Source organism: Apteryx mantelli, chromosome 15 (genome assembly GCF_036417845.1).
Source record: "Apteryx mantelli isolate bAptMan1 chromosome 15, bAptMan1.hap1, whole genome shotgun sequence".
NCBI lineage: Eukaryota > Metazoa > Chordata > Aves > Apterygiformes > Apterygidae > Apteryx > Apteryx mantelli.
In genome coordinates, this window is record NC_089992.1 from 16,503,388 (window position 1) to 16,517,659 (window position 14,272).

The 14,272-nt window shown below is 39.1% G+C and overlaps 1 protein-coding gene across 10 annotated transcripts in view; it reads right to left on the bottom strand.

Moving 5' to 3' along the window:
• The window catches only part of ZNF280D (zinc finger protein 280D), a 64,657-nt gene extending 59,036 nt beyond the window's left edge, over positions 1-5,621 (bottom strand). For all 10 annotated transcript variants that reach the window (XM_067305755.1, XM_067305754.1, XM_067305753.1 and 7 more), the window contains exons 1-2: positions 5,463-5,621; positions 1,111-1,256 (exon numbers count right to left, since the gene is read on the bottom strand). In XM_067305755.1, coding sequence (XP_067161856.1) covers positions 1,111-1,249 — 139 coding nt within the window. In that variant the 5' untranslated portion in view covers positions 1,250-1,256; positions 5,463-5,621. The remainder of the gene's footprint in view (positions 1-1,110; positions 1,257-5,462) is intronic.
• Positions 5,622-14,272: the final 8,651 nt, after the last annotated feature.

Genomic DNA, 14,272 nt, shown 5'->3' on the forward strand with positions numbered 1-14,272 from the left:
TAAGTAGACTTACAATCCCAGTGAGTGTCAAAGTAAATCAGAGCTCAGAAACAAATCACGCTGCTATGAACTACAAGACTGAAGAACTAATAAGCAGTTTCAAAGTCTGTGCGGCAAGGTGTGGCAGAGAGCCTAGTCTAACATTTTGCCTCAAGATGCTGGACTGCAAACTACACACATTTAGAAAATTACTATTGAAATCTCAGACACCAGTGTAGCAGAGATGAGGCAGAAAGAGAAAGCTAATAAACTTCACTAGGCAGTTTTGTATATCTGATAGCCAGAGAACTCTTAACTCAAACCTCTTAACAATCAACTACAAGATGGCCACATACAGAGATTTAAAAATTTCATTACTAAAGTTAATTTAAGCAACAAAAATAAAGTTCTCCTTTACTTACCTGCCAAAGCCCAAGTACAGGACACACATGGAATCCTGACACAGCTGCTGATATCACAACCACCTAACTCACTCCCTGCACTGCCTGCATTAGGAAAAAACTACAGAGCTTGATGAAAAAAACCTCTTATTTTACAGGAGATGAATGAATTTATTAATACAAATCTCTTACTTGACAAAGAGCCTTCTACTGTTTTCACATTAATCACTTTTTCTGATTATGCCTTTATTACAGGCACTTGAACTTGGCTTTGTCAGAATGACACCCAGCCATTCAGACTGTCTACCAACACATTAAGTGGGGGGTGGATAAAAATGAGGGTCTTCAACATGATGACTTAAATTCATGCACATTACTTCAGTCGGTAGACACTACCATGTATCTACCTGGGTATTAACTATATTAAGAACAATTGCATGGTTTCAGTGTTGTATATATGGGATTTTAGCCATGTCATTAATGCTAAAACATCCACGTATCCTAGTTTTGACTTCAGAGATTTAAGGTTAGAGAAACAGACAGCTATATGTGACCTGGGCCTTCAGAAGGACAACTTCCTAAGAATGCCAATTTTCAGTACATGACAGAGAAATAACAACTTTAAAACTTATAATTTCTTAAATCTTACTGTTAAAAGTTCCATATTTTCAAAGTAAATTTAAAGTTCTTCACCTTAAAATAACATTCTCATTTAAAATGGATATCTTACATGTACTAGCTGGCTTTGAGCTTGAGATTTCCCCAACAAAGATTGGCTCATCATCATCATCATCCTCCTCCACTTCTTTCACTCTCTTTTGCCATGGTTCTAGCTCCTCTTCTTCACATTCCATAAACAATTCTGCCATCTCGAGACTAGAGAGTAATAAAGAAAGAAAGAAAAGAAAAAAAAAAAGATTACTGCACTTGACAATAACATTCTCATAGAATGGTCTATATATTTTTTCATGTTTTATAAAGGCTGAACCTCTTTCAATCTAAAAGATCTTTAAAGACTGACACTCCATCACCTTCCTGATAATTTATTCCAATCCTAATTTTTCTCATTAAAGATGGGAGAGGTGGGGGAATAAACAAACAAAAAAACCCTAAGAATCTCCACATAATTTAAACCGTTTCTGGTATAATCCATTAGACATCATCCAAAAGATGAAGCCTCCTACACCACAGTTAAAAGTATTTCTTTAAATACACTTCTATACCAGGTAAGTGATTCAAATCCCCTACTGTGATGAAGCATGTAATGCATTCGGCACAAGTGAGCTACTTAAACACTAGTTAAAGCTGTGCTCTCTTTATATCTTAAAGAAAGAAACAACAACAACCACCACACTCCCACAAATTTTGTAAAATTTTGCCAGGACTTTACATACATTTTCTTAAAACTTTAAAAAACACTACATAATATCCTTATAATCAATTAGACCTGGATAAAAGTTTTGTATAGACTTTCATTAGATTGAGTCCCTTATGCTTGGTGATTGGCTCCTGTGGTGAGGAAAGAAAAAGACTTGTTTGAAGATACTAATGAAAAAATGATGTGGCCCTGGGGAATTAACCAAACTATCAGCAGCAGCATTAGTCACAACTGTTTCTGTTTGTTTTTAAACAAACTGTGACAACCAATGACCTTTTCCGTTTTCTATTCGCATCCTCCAACACAATCTTGAAAGTATTTCTGAGCAATACAGGAAATATGAAACTATTTTTTTAAATATGCTACAAACAATCTAATGTGCAATGAGACAAGAGCAACTTTACAGAAGATCAGTATTTTCATAAAACCACTGGGTCATCTGACTGGTAACTAGGACCAGGATCCCAATAGAATAGTGTTTGTTTTGTCCAAGACTGGAAATTTCAAAAATCTTTGAGCCAAAACCATCACCAGGAGCCTTGATTTATTTGATGTCTCCATTTTTCAGTAAAGGGTGTGGGGAGGGAGAAGAACCAATGCAATTTTGGATGAAGATCCCAAAAGTAATGCCAGATAAGAGAGGAAATCCTTGAAACTAATAGGTAGTTTTGTTAAGTACATGACATTCAATTCAGCATTGGACTGCTTTGAAAAAAACAAAAACAAAAAAAACCCAGAAAAATTTAGCAGAGCAATAGTTGATGATCAATTGAAGAGTATTTCTAGTCTTACTATCAGGCCACTGCTTAAAAAAGCACTGCTACTTCTGTCATTCTTGTGCTGATGCGACACTTATCTCACAAAGCAAGCTAGTTAAGGAAGCTAGATTGGAAATCATTCACATTGTTATACAGTGATAGTTCTCTGACAATTTAACTCTCTAAACCTGACCACCAGCACTAATGTCAATGCAAGAAAGGTGGAAGAAACAGACCTTCCTCTCTCAGCAGCAACACAGGGTTAAACTGACTTATTTATATTGTAAGAAATGTAAACTGCTTAAGATCTTAAGGCATTCTCAACAGATGATTCAAAAATTAGCACAGCTTTTAAAATGGAAGTGTCCGAATATTTCAGATCTTGTCTATTTTTTTTTACTCCAACCCTATGAACACCATGCTTTCATCGATAATTTTTTCTGGCAACAAGGCCAGCCTAAGGAGTTCCTGCACTGCTCCCCAAGTTGTGCTAGTACAACCTTTCAGGAGACTCTGAAGTGAACCAATGCAGGTTAAAAATAACTCGGCCTATGAACAATTGTACCAGCATAACCGACAGGCCAAAAAATTAGTGGCCTGAGGAATCGTAATTGTGGAAGGGGGATAGGGTTGATAACAGGAGGTATACAGGAATTGCTCAAATTGACTTCGCTGCCAAGAGAAACGTCTACATACACTTTCAAAGTACAATTAGCTTCCAAGTTAATCTAGTTTAAAAAGCTGAAAAAGTAGATCATGCATTCCAGGAATCCCGCTAGTGGTCAGTCTCAATGCCAGCAACAACATTAAACTCCCTCCCACCCCTCACAAATATTTTCCAGCAGAGGTACAGACTCCAGTATAACAAACGTAAACCTACTGACAACAGACTTCACTTTCCTTTGTATATATTTATACATACATACACACACACTAATATATATATATACACACACTAATACTAATTTTATATATATATATATACACATACATAAAATATACACGCATCTCCTTAAAAGTAGTCCACAGATCTGGGAGGTCCAAAACATCAATAAAATGCCACATATATGATCAAAGAAAGCATTTAAGCCACAGTTCTAGCCTAAAAAGTGTGAAAACTGTGACCAAGTTCTTCAAAATATCTTCAGAAATCTCATTAGAATACATAAAGATACTGCTTAAAAGGCAACAACAGTTAGGAGGAAAAAAAAAGAAAAAGTTTCCTAAGTTTATATGGCCAATGCTTCTATGTCTCTGCCCAGCAAGAATTAAGGCTAGTCATGAAAGTTCATTAGGCAGGTGCAGATAATCAAAATCCTGCAAAACATGAGTTCATGGAACACTATTACAAGTGCTACGTATTAGACAAGTACTGAACTAAAAACTGATACAAGACAAAAAAAATGAACTCACTGTGCAAAACAAGAGCAGCACTAAATTCTGGATGAAATGACAGTGCTTAGAAGAGCACTAATTTGGACATCTTTATTTAACAGGGCAATTATGTTCAAAGAAAACTATTTTTATTAAGCCAGTTGCATTTATATCCTATTCTTCAGTGTTAAGATTTGCAAGTATTCACATTAATGGAAACAACGCAAACCCACAAATATTAATAAATAACAAGAGTGTAAGAGCAGTAGTGGAAATAGGGAAAAATGTTCTGTAAAAGTGTATTTTGAAGATGCGCAGAAATCAATACTATAGAAAGTCATGACAAATACAGCAGCAATAGAACTTTAAGTTACTGAAATCCCATTTATTTACTACTTCAGATGCAGTTCACCTGTTCTACTCTTAAGGTCAAGAAATGTTTCCAACACAGTACTACCTTGGGTTGATTTAAAAATAACTGAAACACTAGCGTGAGGTTGGGAAGCATGCTTAAAGAGTGATGGCATCTACTAACAAGAAAGTTTTGAGACTAGCCATGTTTGTCATCTTTCCATAACAGTGTTACTATGCAGTAATAGTGTAGTGAACTATTTTAACACTAATTTTTTTCCAGTTTAATACTGGCACTTCAAATGATTAGTGATGTTATATTATCTACAGTGACACATCATAGGGTGAGCATCCACTTCGTATATCGGTCACCCTAAAGTAGAGGCATGTAACTTTGCATCGTGTTAGTTGAAGAACAGCAGGCTACCTACCGCTTCATCTGTGCTATTAGCAGTATTGCATTTTTATTGAGCTCTGCATTTGTTTCAGCAGCAATGAAATGATGATAAAGCAAAAATTGAACCTTGAAGTTTTAAAAAGCCATAGTATAAACCAACCGCCCTTAAGAAAAAAAAAAAACAACCAACATCATCCTCTCTGCAATGCGATGGTATAAGCTCCGCCTAGGGAAGGGCAATGTTTCCTTTGCAAACAAGTCAGAAGTTCACACCCCCGCGCCGAGATGGGTGCGAGGCCGCAGGAGGAAGCCAAGTCCCCGAGGGCAGCCGAGCGGCTGCTGCTCAGCCTGCGTCGCCCCTGGCGCCGTTTTCTCTCCAGCGGCCTCACCGCCGCCCGTCCCGCCTCCGAAGCGCCAGGTGACCGCAAGAACTCGACCGAGGGCTCCAGGCCGGGGGTCTGCACGAGGCCTGCATACCACGGCCGCAGGAGGCAAGGAGGCCCGGCACGGCTGCCAGGTGCGGGGGGCCCCGGCCGCGGCCGCCCCGCGGAGGCAGGGCGGAGCGAGCCCTGCCTGGGCCGCCCCTGCGGGCAGCTCCCCCGGCTCCGGGCAAGGCCGAGCGAGCGGCGCTGGGAAGCCCTGGCGGCCCGGGGTCCCGCTCCGGAGCGGCGAGGGGGCCGCAAGGCCGCGCTCCGACCTAAGATGGCGCCGGCCTCACAGGCGACAATCCCCCCGCGGCCCGCGCGCCGCTGAGCGGCCGCTCCCTCCGCGCGGGGAGGCCCGCGCCGGCGGGCACGGGAGGGGAGCGAAGCGGGCCGGCTTACCGTGCTGCGCGTCTGCAGAGGCCGCGGCCGGCCGCCTCGCGCACTTCCTCCCAGGCCACCGGGGGGATGGGAGGCCGCCGCGCTGGCGGAGGCTCCTCACATCGCCGGACCGCGGCGCCCCACCTCAGCCGCCGCCGGGGGAGGGAGGGGGTGGGTGGCTGCGCGGCGCCCGGCGCGCTGCCTGATGGGTACAGCGCAGGTCAGCCCCACGGAGACGCCGGCTTTCCGGCGGGGGCGGGGCCGGGCCGCGAGGGGGCGGCGCGCGCCGCCCCGCGCCATGTGCCGGGCCTCACACCCCGCGGCCGTTGGCCGTTGGCCGTTAGCCGTTGGTCGCAGGGCGCCGCCCGGCGCGTGCCGCCTCGCGCCGCGCCCACCTCCCCGTCCCTCACAGCGCCCGGGCCGCACCACGTTCCTCCCGCCACCCTGGCGACAGCGGGCAGAGCCCGAGCCCACGCCGCGGCCTTGCCTTCAGCCAGGGCTAGGCGGCTCTCTGGGAGCGCAACGCCCCAAGCAGCGTCACCTCAGCGGCTGCCCCTGTAAGTAGGCCTCGCTCACGGAGCGAGCGCGCTGTCTGTGTGGGCTGGGGACAGCGGGTTAAGTCCTTGGGAGGCCACCAAGGGAGCTCCAGCCTTTCCCTTGTAGTACGGCCAGCCACACGCACCCGTTCCTCCACACTGCTAGGTATGTGGTCAAACAAAACCTAGGCGAAGCTGTAACAGAAGGAAACATGAAATACAAACATCTGCACTCTAATGCAGAATATGCTATTGAACTCAACGGAGTCCAAGCTACTAAATGTACTTATTGGAGTGCAACATACTATACCTAACATGGTTCAGACTGGAGGTTCATCCTGTCTATGTGCTTCCATTGTGTTTTTTCATCGCCATTTACACAGTGAGTTAAATTACAGAATCACATGTAAGATCAGCTGTTCCAAACCTTTACCGAATAAAACATTGCCATTACTTTTGGTGGGACATAAATAAATTGCTAGAGCAGGCCTTAAATAGCTAGTGAAGCTTCAATGTCTAGAGAACACCGTATCTTAACACACAGTATAGCTAAGGGCAGTATTTTCATTCATCTCAGTTAAAATTTTCATAGGAAAATCTCTCAACCGGTGACTAAGTGACTGAGAAATTTAGCCATCTCATGACTTTCAGTCTATGGCTTTTTCTCACCCTGGGCACCTCACATACTGGTTATAGTGGTCTAGCCATCTGTCTAAAAAAAGCTCTTGAGGTTTAGATTTCTTTCTATAAGCTTTATTGTCCATTCTACCCATTTTTTAAAAAAAGTATGATTCTTCCTTTAGTGAAATATGAAAATATTTCTGGTGAATTTTGAAAACAACTAATGGGAAAGCACTTAATCAAATGTTATCTGTCTTTCAACTTTTTCAGCCCACGCTTTTCACACCTTATTGTTGGCGATATCTGCCATAGTTGCCCTCAGACACACCCTATTTATTTAGTGTAAGTTCTCTTAAATATAGTTATTTTTGGAAGAATAAATGAAGTGTCCTTATCCTTTTGAACATAAGCTCTAAAGATCAGACTATTGTGTTTAGCCTGGAAAATATTTTGTTCATTTTCACTATTATCTATTAGCATTGAGATGCTTCCAGAGTTCTTTGGAACCTCAGAGAAGAGAAGAAAAAATTAAACAATGTCTAGTAATTAAAGAATTGCTGCTTAGTAATTATGTAATTAAATCATTTAGTTATTACAATTTAGTAATTAAACAGTTATTAAACTATACCATCCTGCCAAAGTGTGAGGAAAAAACCCACAGAAACAAATCCTGTTGATTTTTGGCAGAAAATGGAGAAAAAGAATGAAAGTTAGAAAGGAGAACTCATTTTGGACATAAGTGACTGGGAAGAGAACTCCACCTATCAAAATTCTAATTGTTAGATATAGCCAGTCATTTGAAACCCATATGTGTTTTTAACTACGCATTTACCTACTCTGAAGTCATTGCAGGTGTTTATGTTCTTTCTAAAATAAGGTAGATAAAAAGAGAATATTAAGGCTATGAAGTGAAGCGTAGAAAAGCTGTGAAATGCCAGAGTTAAGATAGCTCTGCACATTTAATTTATTAACGTTCTGTAGGCATGTAATTGTATACTGTCTCTTCTACAAGACCCCTACCTGATTTCTTGGACAAATCTATTTGAATATCACATTCTTGCATCATCCTCCAAAGGCAAAGTAAGCTTACCAAGTGAGAACAGTAAGCATTCATAACTGTGGAACTCACAGATGAATGAAGGCTAGTAAACAGACCTCATAATTACAAAAAACCCACATCTTTTCTAGGCTCCCTCAGTTACTAGATAAGCATCTATTGAGATCCTTGCAATAAGAAAGGCAGAGGCAGATGCACCACACACGTTGACCCATATATCCTGTAAGAGAAACCAGAATGATGGAAGACATGCAGTACTTCCAAACGCAGTCCAAAAAATTGCAAATTCTGGAGACACCATCCAGAATTAACCACTATGGAGGAAGGCTGCATTATATGTAAAATAAGGTACTGATAAGGCAACAAGAGGTTTTAGTAGGACCATGCTTGAAAACTCGTAGAGAAAACTGCAAACAAGTGATACACTGTAAAAGCGAAACTTCTTAACAGAATTTAATTACAGAGGATGATTATATTTCATGCAATTGGGCTGTATGTACACACTGTTGGCTATAGTAATAAAACTGAATGTGAAACCTAACTAGTCTGAATTATTGCATCTGTGATCTACTGGCCTATTACTTAATTACCAGAGAGACATTCCCTTCCTTTCTGAGAGTTATTGACAGTAATCTCTCATCAATTTCTATTTTTTGTGTCTCAAAGGCTTTGTTTGTGCCTGAGATCAATTGATTGCAATATTTTGCAATGGTCTAAAATGCTTCTATTCCTTGCTACAAGATATATTAAAAAAACAGTTACATTGTAAACTAAAGACTTTGTTGCTAACATTGATTAACATGGATGTAGGCAATTAGACAAACAGATACAATCAATTCTGGCAGATTTTAAAGCTGCCAGTCCAATCAAAAAACAAAGTCTCTTAGTTATGTTGTCCTTTGCTTTTTCACTGCTGTTGTCTTTCCTCCCCCCAACAAAAAATTGCAGTGACAGATTCCTAGATTCATCCTAACTGTAGATTACCTATGTTGTTTCTGTGATCTGCCCCTTCTGCTTGGCAGTTCTTTTAGTTCTGTTATTCAACTGTGAATTGCCCACTAAACTATAATCTCATCTTTCCAGGTTGCCTTTCCCCCACATCATCCTTCATCAGTCACAGATAGATTACCAGACAATAGTCTCATTTTGACATGCCATACGGAAGTTTGTTACAGAAATAGCAGAAACCGGTATCTGTTTTGCTCACAGCACTGTAGAGTATAACTTATTTCCTGTCTTGACCCTTCTAACCTTATGCTGGAGAAAGTAATAAGGAGTGCAAAAAGTGAGAAATGATGAATGCAATTATTAACCTTATTCTGCATATCAACTAGCAATTGTTCATCTTGTTCTTATTTTGCTTATTGTGTTAAAGTATTTCAGGGCAAGAGTGTCAATCATCTAACCATAAAGATTTTGCAAGTGAGATATACAAAGTGGGGACAAATTGCAAACCAAAGCATGTCTTCTCAAGGAGTAATCAGTAACTAGATTGCTAGCTGATAACTTGCAGGATGAGGCTGGGAGAAAGTGCATTTTGGCAGCAAGAACATGACTGAAGACATTTTCTTTTAAGTTAAGGTTGAAAGGAGAATGATGTAGAAAGTAGATAGAGGATTCTCATTCAAAAGTGTAGAGAGTTACTCTGGCAGGCATTTCTCTCTAAGATGACAGTCACTCTGTCTCAATTGCTTCAGCTCAAGTGTGGAGGAAAAAACTTATATTGATTCACAGAGACTAGAAAAGAACTAATTCAACAGACGTCTATTCTGTCACTGATTTCTGTAGCCAAAAGGCCCAGTATAATGGTTCTAAAGATGATTATCCATTTTAATTTTATGGGAAAAAAGCTTGAGGCTGGGAGAGAAAAAAATCCTCATATACCTTATTTCAGTTGGCATGTCTTTAAACAATGCATTGATGTATGCAAGAGCTTGATGATTGCTTTCCACCCTGACACCATATTTTTAACTAGTTGAGCCTTTTAATCTTTAACCACAGCCATTGCATATGTAGCTGCATAAAAGCATAAAAGGCAAACAGATTTCATCAAGGTTTTTAGTAACACAAATAGTTTGGCTAGACTGCTTTATATTCCCAAATCTAGACCAAAGAGCTAGATACTAGAAACCCAGGAAGTTTACTTTGATTCTTTGGAAGCCTTAATATGTAAAAACAGAAAGATGTGTCCTTAAGGCGTATAAACCATCCTACTTCTTATCACAAAATCATAAGACAAGCTAGTCTTTTATTTTTCTATATTTACAGGCTGATTCTGAAAACCTTTAACCATCCCATTAAAGATTCACAAAATCAGATATACATTACAAATCCTATTATCTTTGGGTTAAGAATTTGCAAAGAAGTACTTAGACTATTGCTATTGACATTCATTCTTAGGAAATTCATTTTGTTACTGTATTGACCTAACCAATTTCACTGGATTGAAAGAATCTTCACTTCCCTAACTGCTTCCACAAAGAATGGAGGCAAATGGGAGACAGCATCCAAAAAAGGAGAATTCAGACTCCTTTCTTAACTGAAGCAGTGACAGATGCTACTACAAATGATTTGTGCAAGCCTCTTACAAGTTCATGGGTTTATAGATTACATAAATATGGAGATCAATTAATTCACCACCACTGTGCAGCTACCTCTGCCATAGAACTCAGAGTCAGTATTGCTGCATTGTTGCACCAGCAGCAATGTTTAAGGTTATGAATCGAAGGAAAGTGCCCTATACAAGGAAGATGACAGGGGGGTTAAATAGGGAATACAAAGAAATACAAGCAGAGCACCTGGGGAACAAACTTATCAACCTTTTTAGGAAAGAAATATATAACTTTTACAAATTAGTACTTTGACTGTACATATCATCAGCTCTTGCCTTCCCCTCTGTTAAGGGGAATACCGCTCATGTAATTTTCAGTAATAGTGTTTAAAAATATTGTCTGGCAAGTATCACATTGATCTTCCAAATGTTTTTGTTAGGTAGGAAGCAAACAGAAGCCAACTTTCAAGTTACCATTTACACTAACAAAGGAATAAGATACATGTAAGATAAATTGGGATCTTAACTTTCAGACACATTTTCAAAACTTTTAGTTAGTTTCTGTTCTCCTTTGCCAAGAATGGTGACATTGGAGGTAAGCTTGTAAGGGAGAGAGGAGAAACAGACCTTGGGAGTTATGTATTTTGGGTTAAGGACAGGATAAATATTTTACATTTAAAGCCTTGCATCAAATGTGAGTTAAACTATTTGTTACCTGTGTCATGAGAGGTAACTAGGCTCACATAAACAAGCTGCATCCTAATTTCTTGTGCCCTTTTTATGTTCTTTGCCTTACCTTACTTCTTCTTTCCCTGTCTTCTCCCCCCTCCCCTGTGTCATAACTGTTTTAACACTTTTCATTGAATTCTGCTAACTTTTCAATTCCTGCTAGGTCTACTTCTTACCCTCTGTTGTCCTGGCTTTTCTCTAATGTTCTCTTTAACTGAATTCCCAAAGCCAAGAACCTTCTGTTCTCAGCTTTCCAGCAAGTCTTCCTCCTGAGAACCAGTACTTTGCTAACCCAGATGCAGATGAACCCATGTGGAAGTGAAGATATTGCTCAAGACCTTTAGTGAATCAGAGAATTTTGAGCTAGTACTCATACAGCAATTATTAAGCTGTTGAATAAATAGGGAATAAAGATATTAGAAATAAATGCTACAAAGCTTTACATAGATAAACCACTTATATTTGGGAATTTCTTTGCTTTCCTTGGCTTTGGTTCCCTTATATTTATTTTCTCAGATTCCAATATGATCAAATCTCTTTCAAAAATTTCCTTTCCACAGAGAAGGAACTTGAATATTTGAATCAAAAATGGTATGTAGTGGACATTATATATACTTGATTTACATATATATATATATAAGCAAACTTTGTACATATATATTAACACACATATACACTTTAATATGTATGCAAATTTATATTGATATGTATGTGTGTATATCTGTATTTATAGGACTCATTTTTAAAGTGAGAATTCAACCTCAGCTTTTTCCAAACAGGAAGTATTTTTAAAGTAATTTTGGTTAAGTCAGTCACACAGATTTCATGAGACATCCCCTTACCCTCTGCTGATACTGGTGAGGTTAATATTTAAAAACAAGCCCTTGAATATTTTCTTCACTATCATTTTAGTAAATAAAATGAATGTTTGGTGAAAGTGGCTGAAGAGTAAAAAGATTTATAGTATGCTCCAAAAAGTCTTGACCAGAATCCGGAAAACACATTTTAGGTGTGGTTTGAGTTTTAACATAGTGTTGCCTTATTAATTTTACTTCGTCAGAGTTACCTGGGGAGACTGTGAAGTTCCCATAATTGAAGATTTTTAGGAAAAGTTAGAACATATCAGAAGCAGACTTGGTACACTTAGTGCTAATAAACTACTGGGAAGGACTATGTGAGAACTACATGTAATGATGAGTTTTAACTATTTGAATATAATCTGGGAATCAGAGCACAATTGTCTATTTCTATTTTTGTATGTCAGCAAGAAATGTATTGCAGAATGAAGAAGTCTTGTTTATTAGCATCGAAGTTGCAGGCTTGTTTAATATTATTTGTTATTCTTAGAGGCGCTACACACATACAGCAAGTACCAATCCACATGACATTACAGTCAGAGCTGCTGCCAAGATTTTATTAGAATGGATAAGTTCAGACGGGAAGCCTGTAACAGTATGAATGCACAAACAGACACTAAATGAACATCTGCAAAACAAACACTGTTCAACACATGTATGGTTTACTTGAGTATTCCATAAGGTACATGCTTGTAAAACTGATTGCATTTAGTCTGCTGAGGTTTGTTGTTATAGTATCATACTTTCAGGAATTTGGCACAAGTATAAACACTAAACAGTGATCTTTCCTGTTTATAAAATTATTTCATAATGTTTGTTAGGCATATATTACTTATTTATATTCTCCTATATGAGGTGATATGATAAGTCTAATATGCATCTCTGAAGAAAAGCGTAAGTTTCCAGTCTTCTAAAATTTGAAAGTATGCCTCTGTGCATTAAGGAAAGAAAAAATATATATATTTTTAACCACTTCCAAAACACCATCATGCAGGACAATAATAATTAAAAAAAATTAACATCAAGGAGAGTCAGAGTGTCCCTTCAGTGCACATCCATTTCTCCTGTTAACATTACTCACATTCATCAGGGCAGAACACATTCTAAACTGCCTGAAGTTAGGAGAACATGAGAAATGGCTGAATCGGATGAGATCAGTCAGAATGAAAATGGCTACAGAGCCATTGTTATTACAAGTCCAGTCTGTTTATCTGGATGGAAGAGAAAAATGTTTCGTAAAACAATGAAAAGAAAAAGAAAGGTTTTAGTTTCCAGATATTTTTCATGGTGACTTTAGATTACTATTAAATTAATAGATTAACATTAAGAAATAAGCCTTTAATTCATTTAGTTTTCATTTAAGAAATTTATTCTAGAAGAAGAATACTACGGACATCAGTTTATCTACTGGAGCTGCTCTTCCAGTTCTCACATCAGAGAAATAGGGAATACAGCTTGTTTATTGAGTTCCTTTTTATCACTCACCTCAGAACAAATTTAGTCCTAGATGTCTACCAGTGTACTCCACATGATGAAGAAAATCCAAGGAGATAACTACTTGGTTTAGCCTTTGTGTCTGCTTCTACTCAATTAAGTAATTCAGCAGTAAAGAATATTGTTCCACTGGGTTGATGCCAGGCATTGTTACAATACTTGGCAGAAACCTTAAACAGCATGAAAAGTGGCTTAATACCAGCTCAACATATGCTGCAGAGACTCTTGTTGAAAAATGACACTGCTGGGTAAAGTTTATGGTCATATTTTCTGCTAAAAAAAAGGATTGATGTAAATTTATTGCAGAAGTTGTCTATTGACAGTAATTATCAGGTCATACTGACAGTAACTACTATACTGCAAGAACCCTACTGCTGGATCAGTTACAGTCCAACATGTGCATATGCACACACACACAAATACACACATTTGCTCTCACTGTCCTTGTCGGGGGAAAAAAGGTGTTGCCAAGTTATATTGCCAAGATACCCAAGTACATTAAAATATTGTGAGCAAATATTCAGCAACAGATGCACTTGTCAACAGGAAGTCAAAATTTCTCCTCTGATGGTTCCTTTCTCCATGATTTGTAAAAATCAATACACCTGTTATGCAAAGTATTAATTAATCTTCATATAGGATTCCAAAAGCAAACCATATCTTGTTAGGCAGACAAAAAGGATAATTCCTTCCAAAAAAAAGAAAAGACAAAAAGGTGAGGTAAAACCCCTCATTAGTTCTAGAAGCAACACCTTTTTCAGGATATTTCGGGTGCTCTTCTCTGATTCAACTGATTCATTCTGTTTTATTTTAAATGCCCATCTGAACAGGGATTAAAAGATGGAAGTGCCTTACCTTCCCAGTATTGGTTTACTCAGCAGGCTTGAGTCATTCTGTCTGACTCACTGAACATTTGTGTGAAACAAGACAAGGAGGTTTGTTCCAAAATCCCTGCTAGCCTAAGTGAGCAGATTTTCTCAAACACT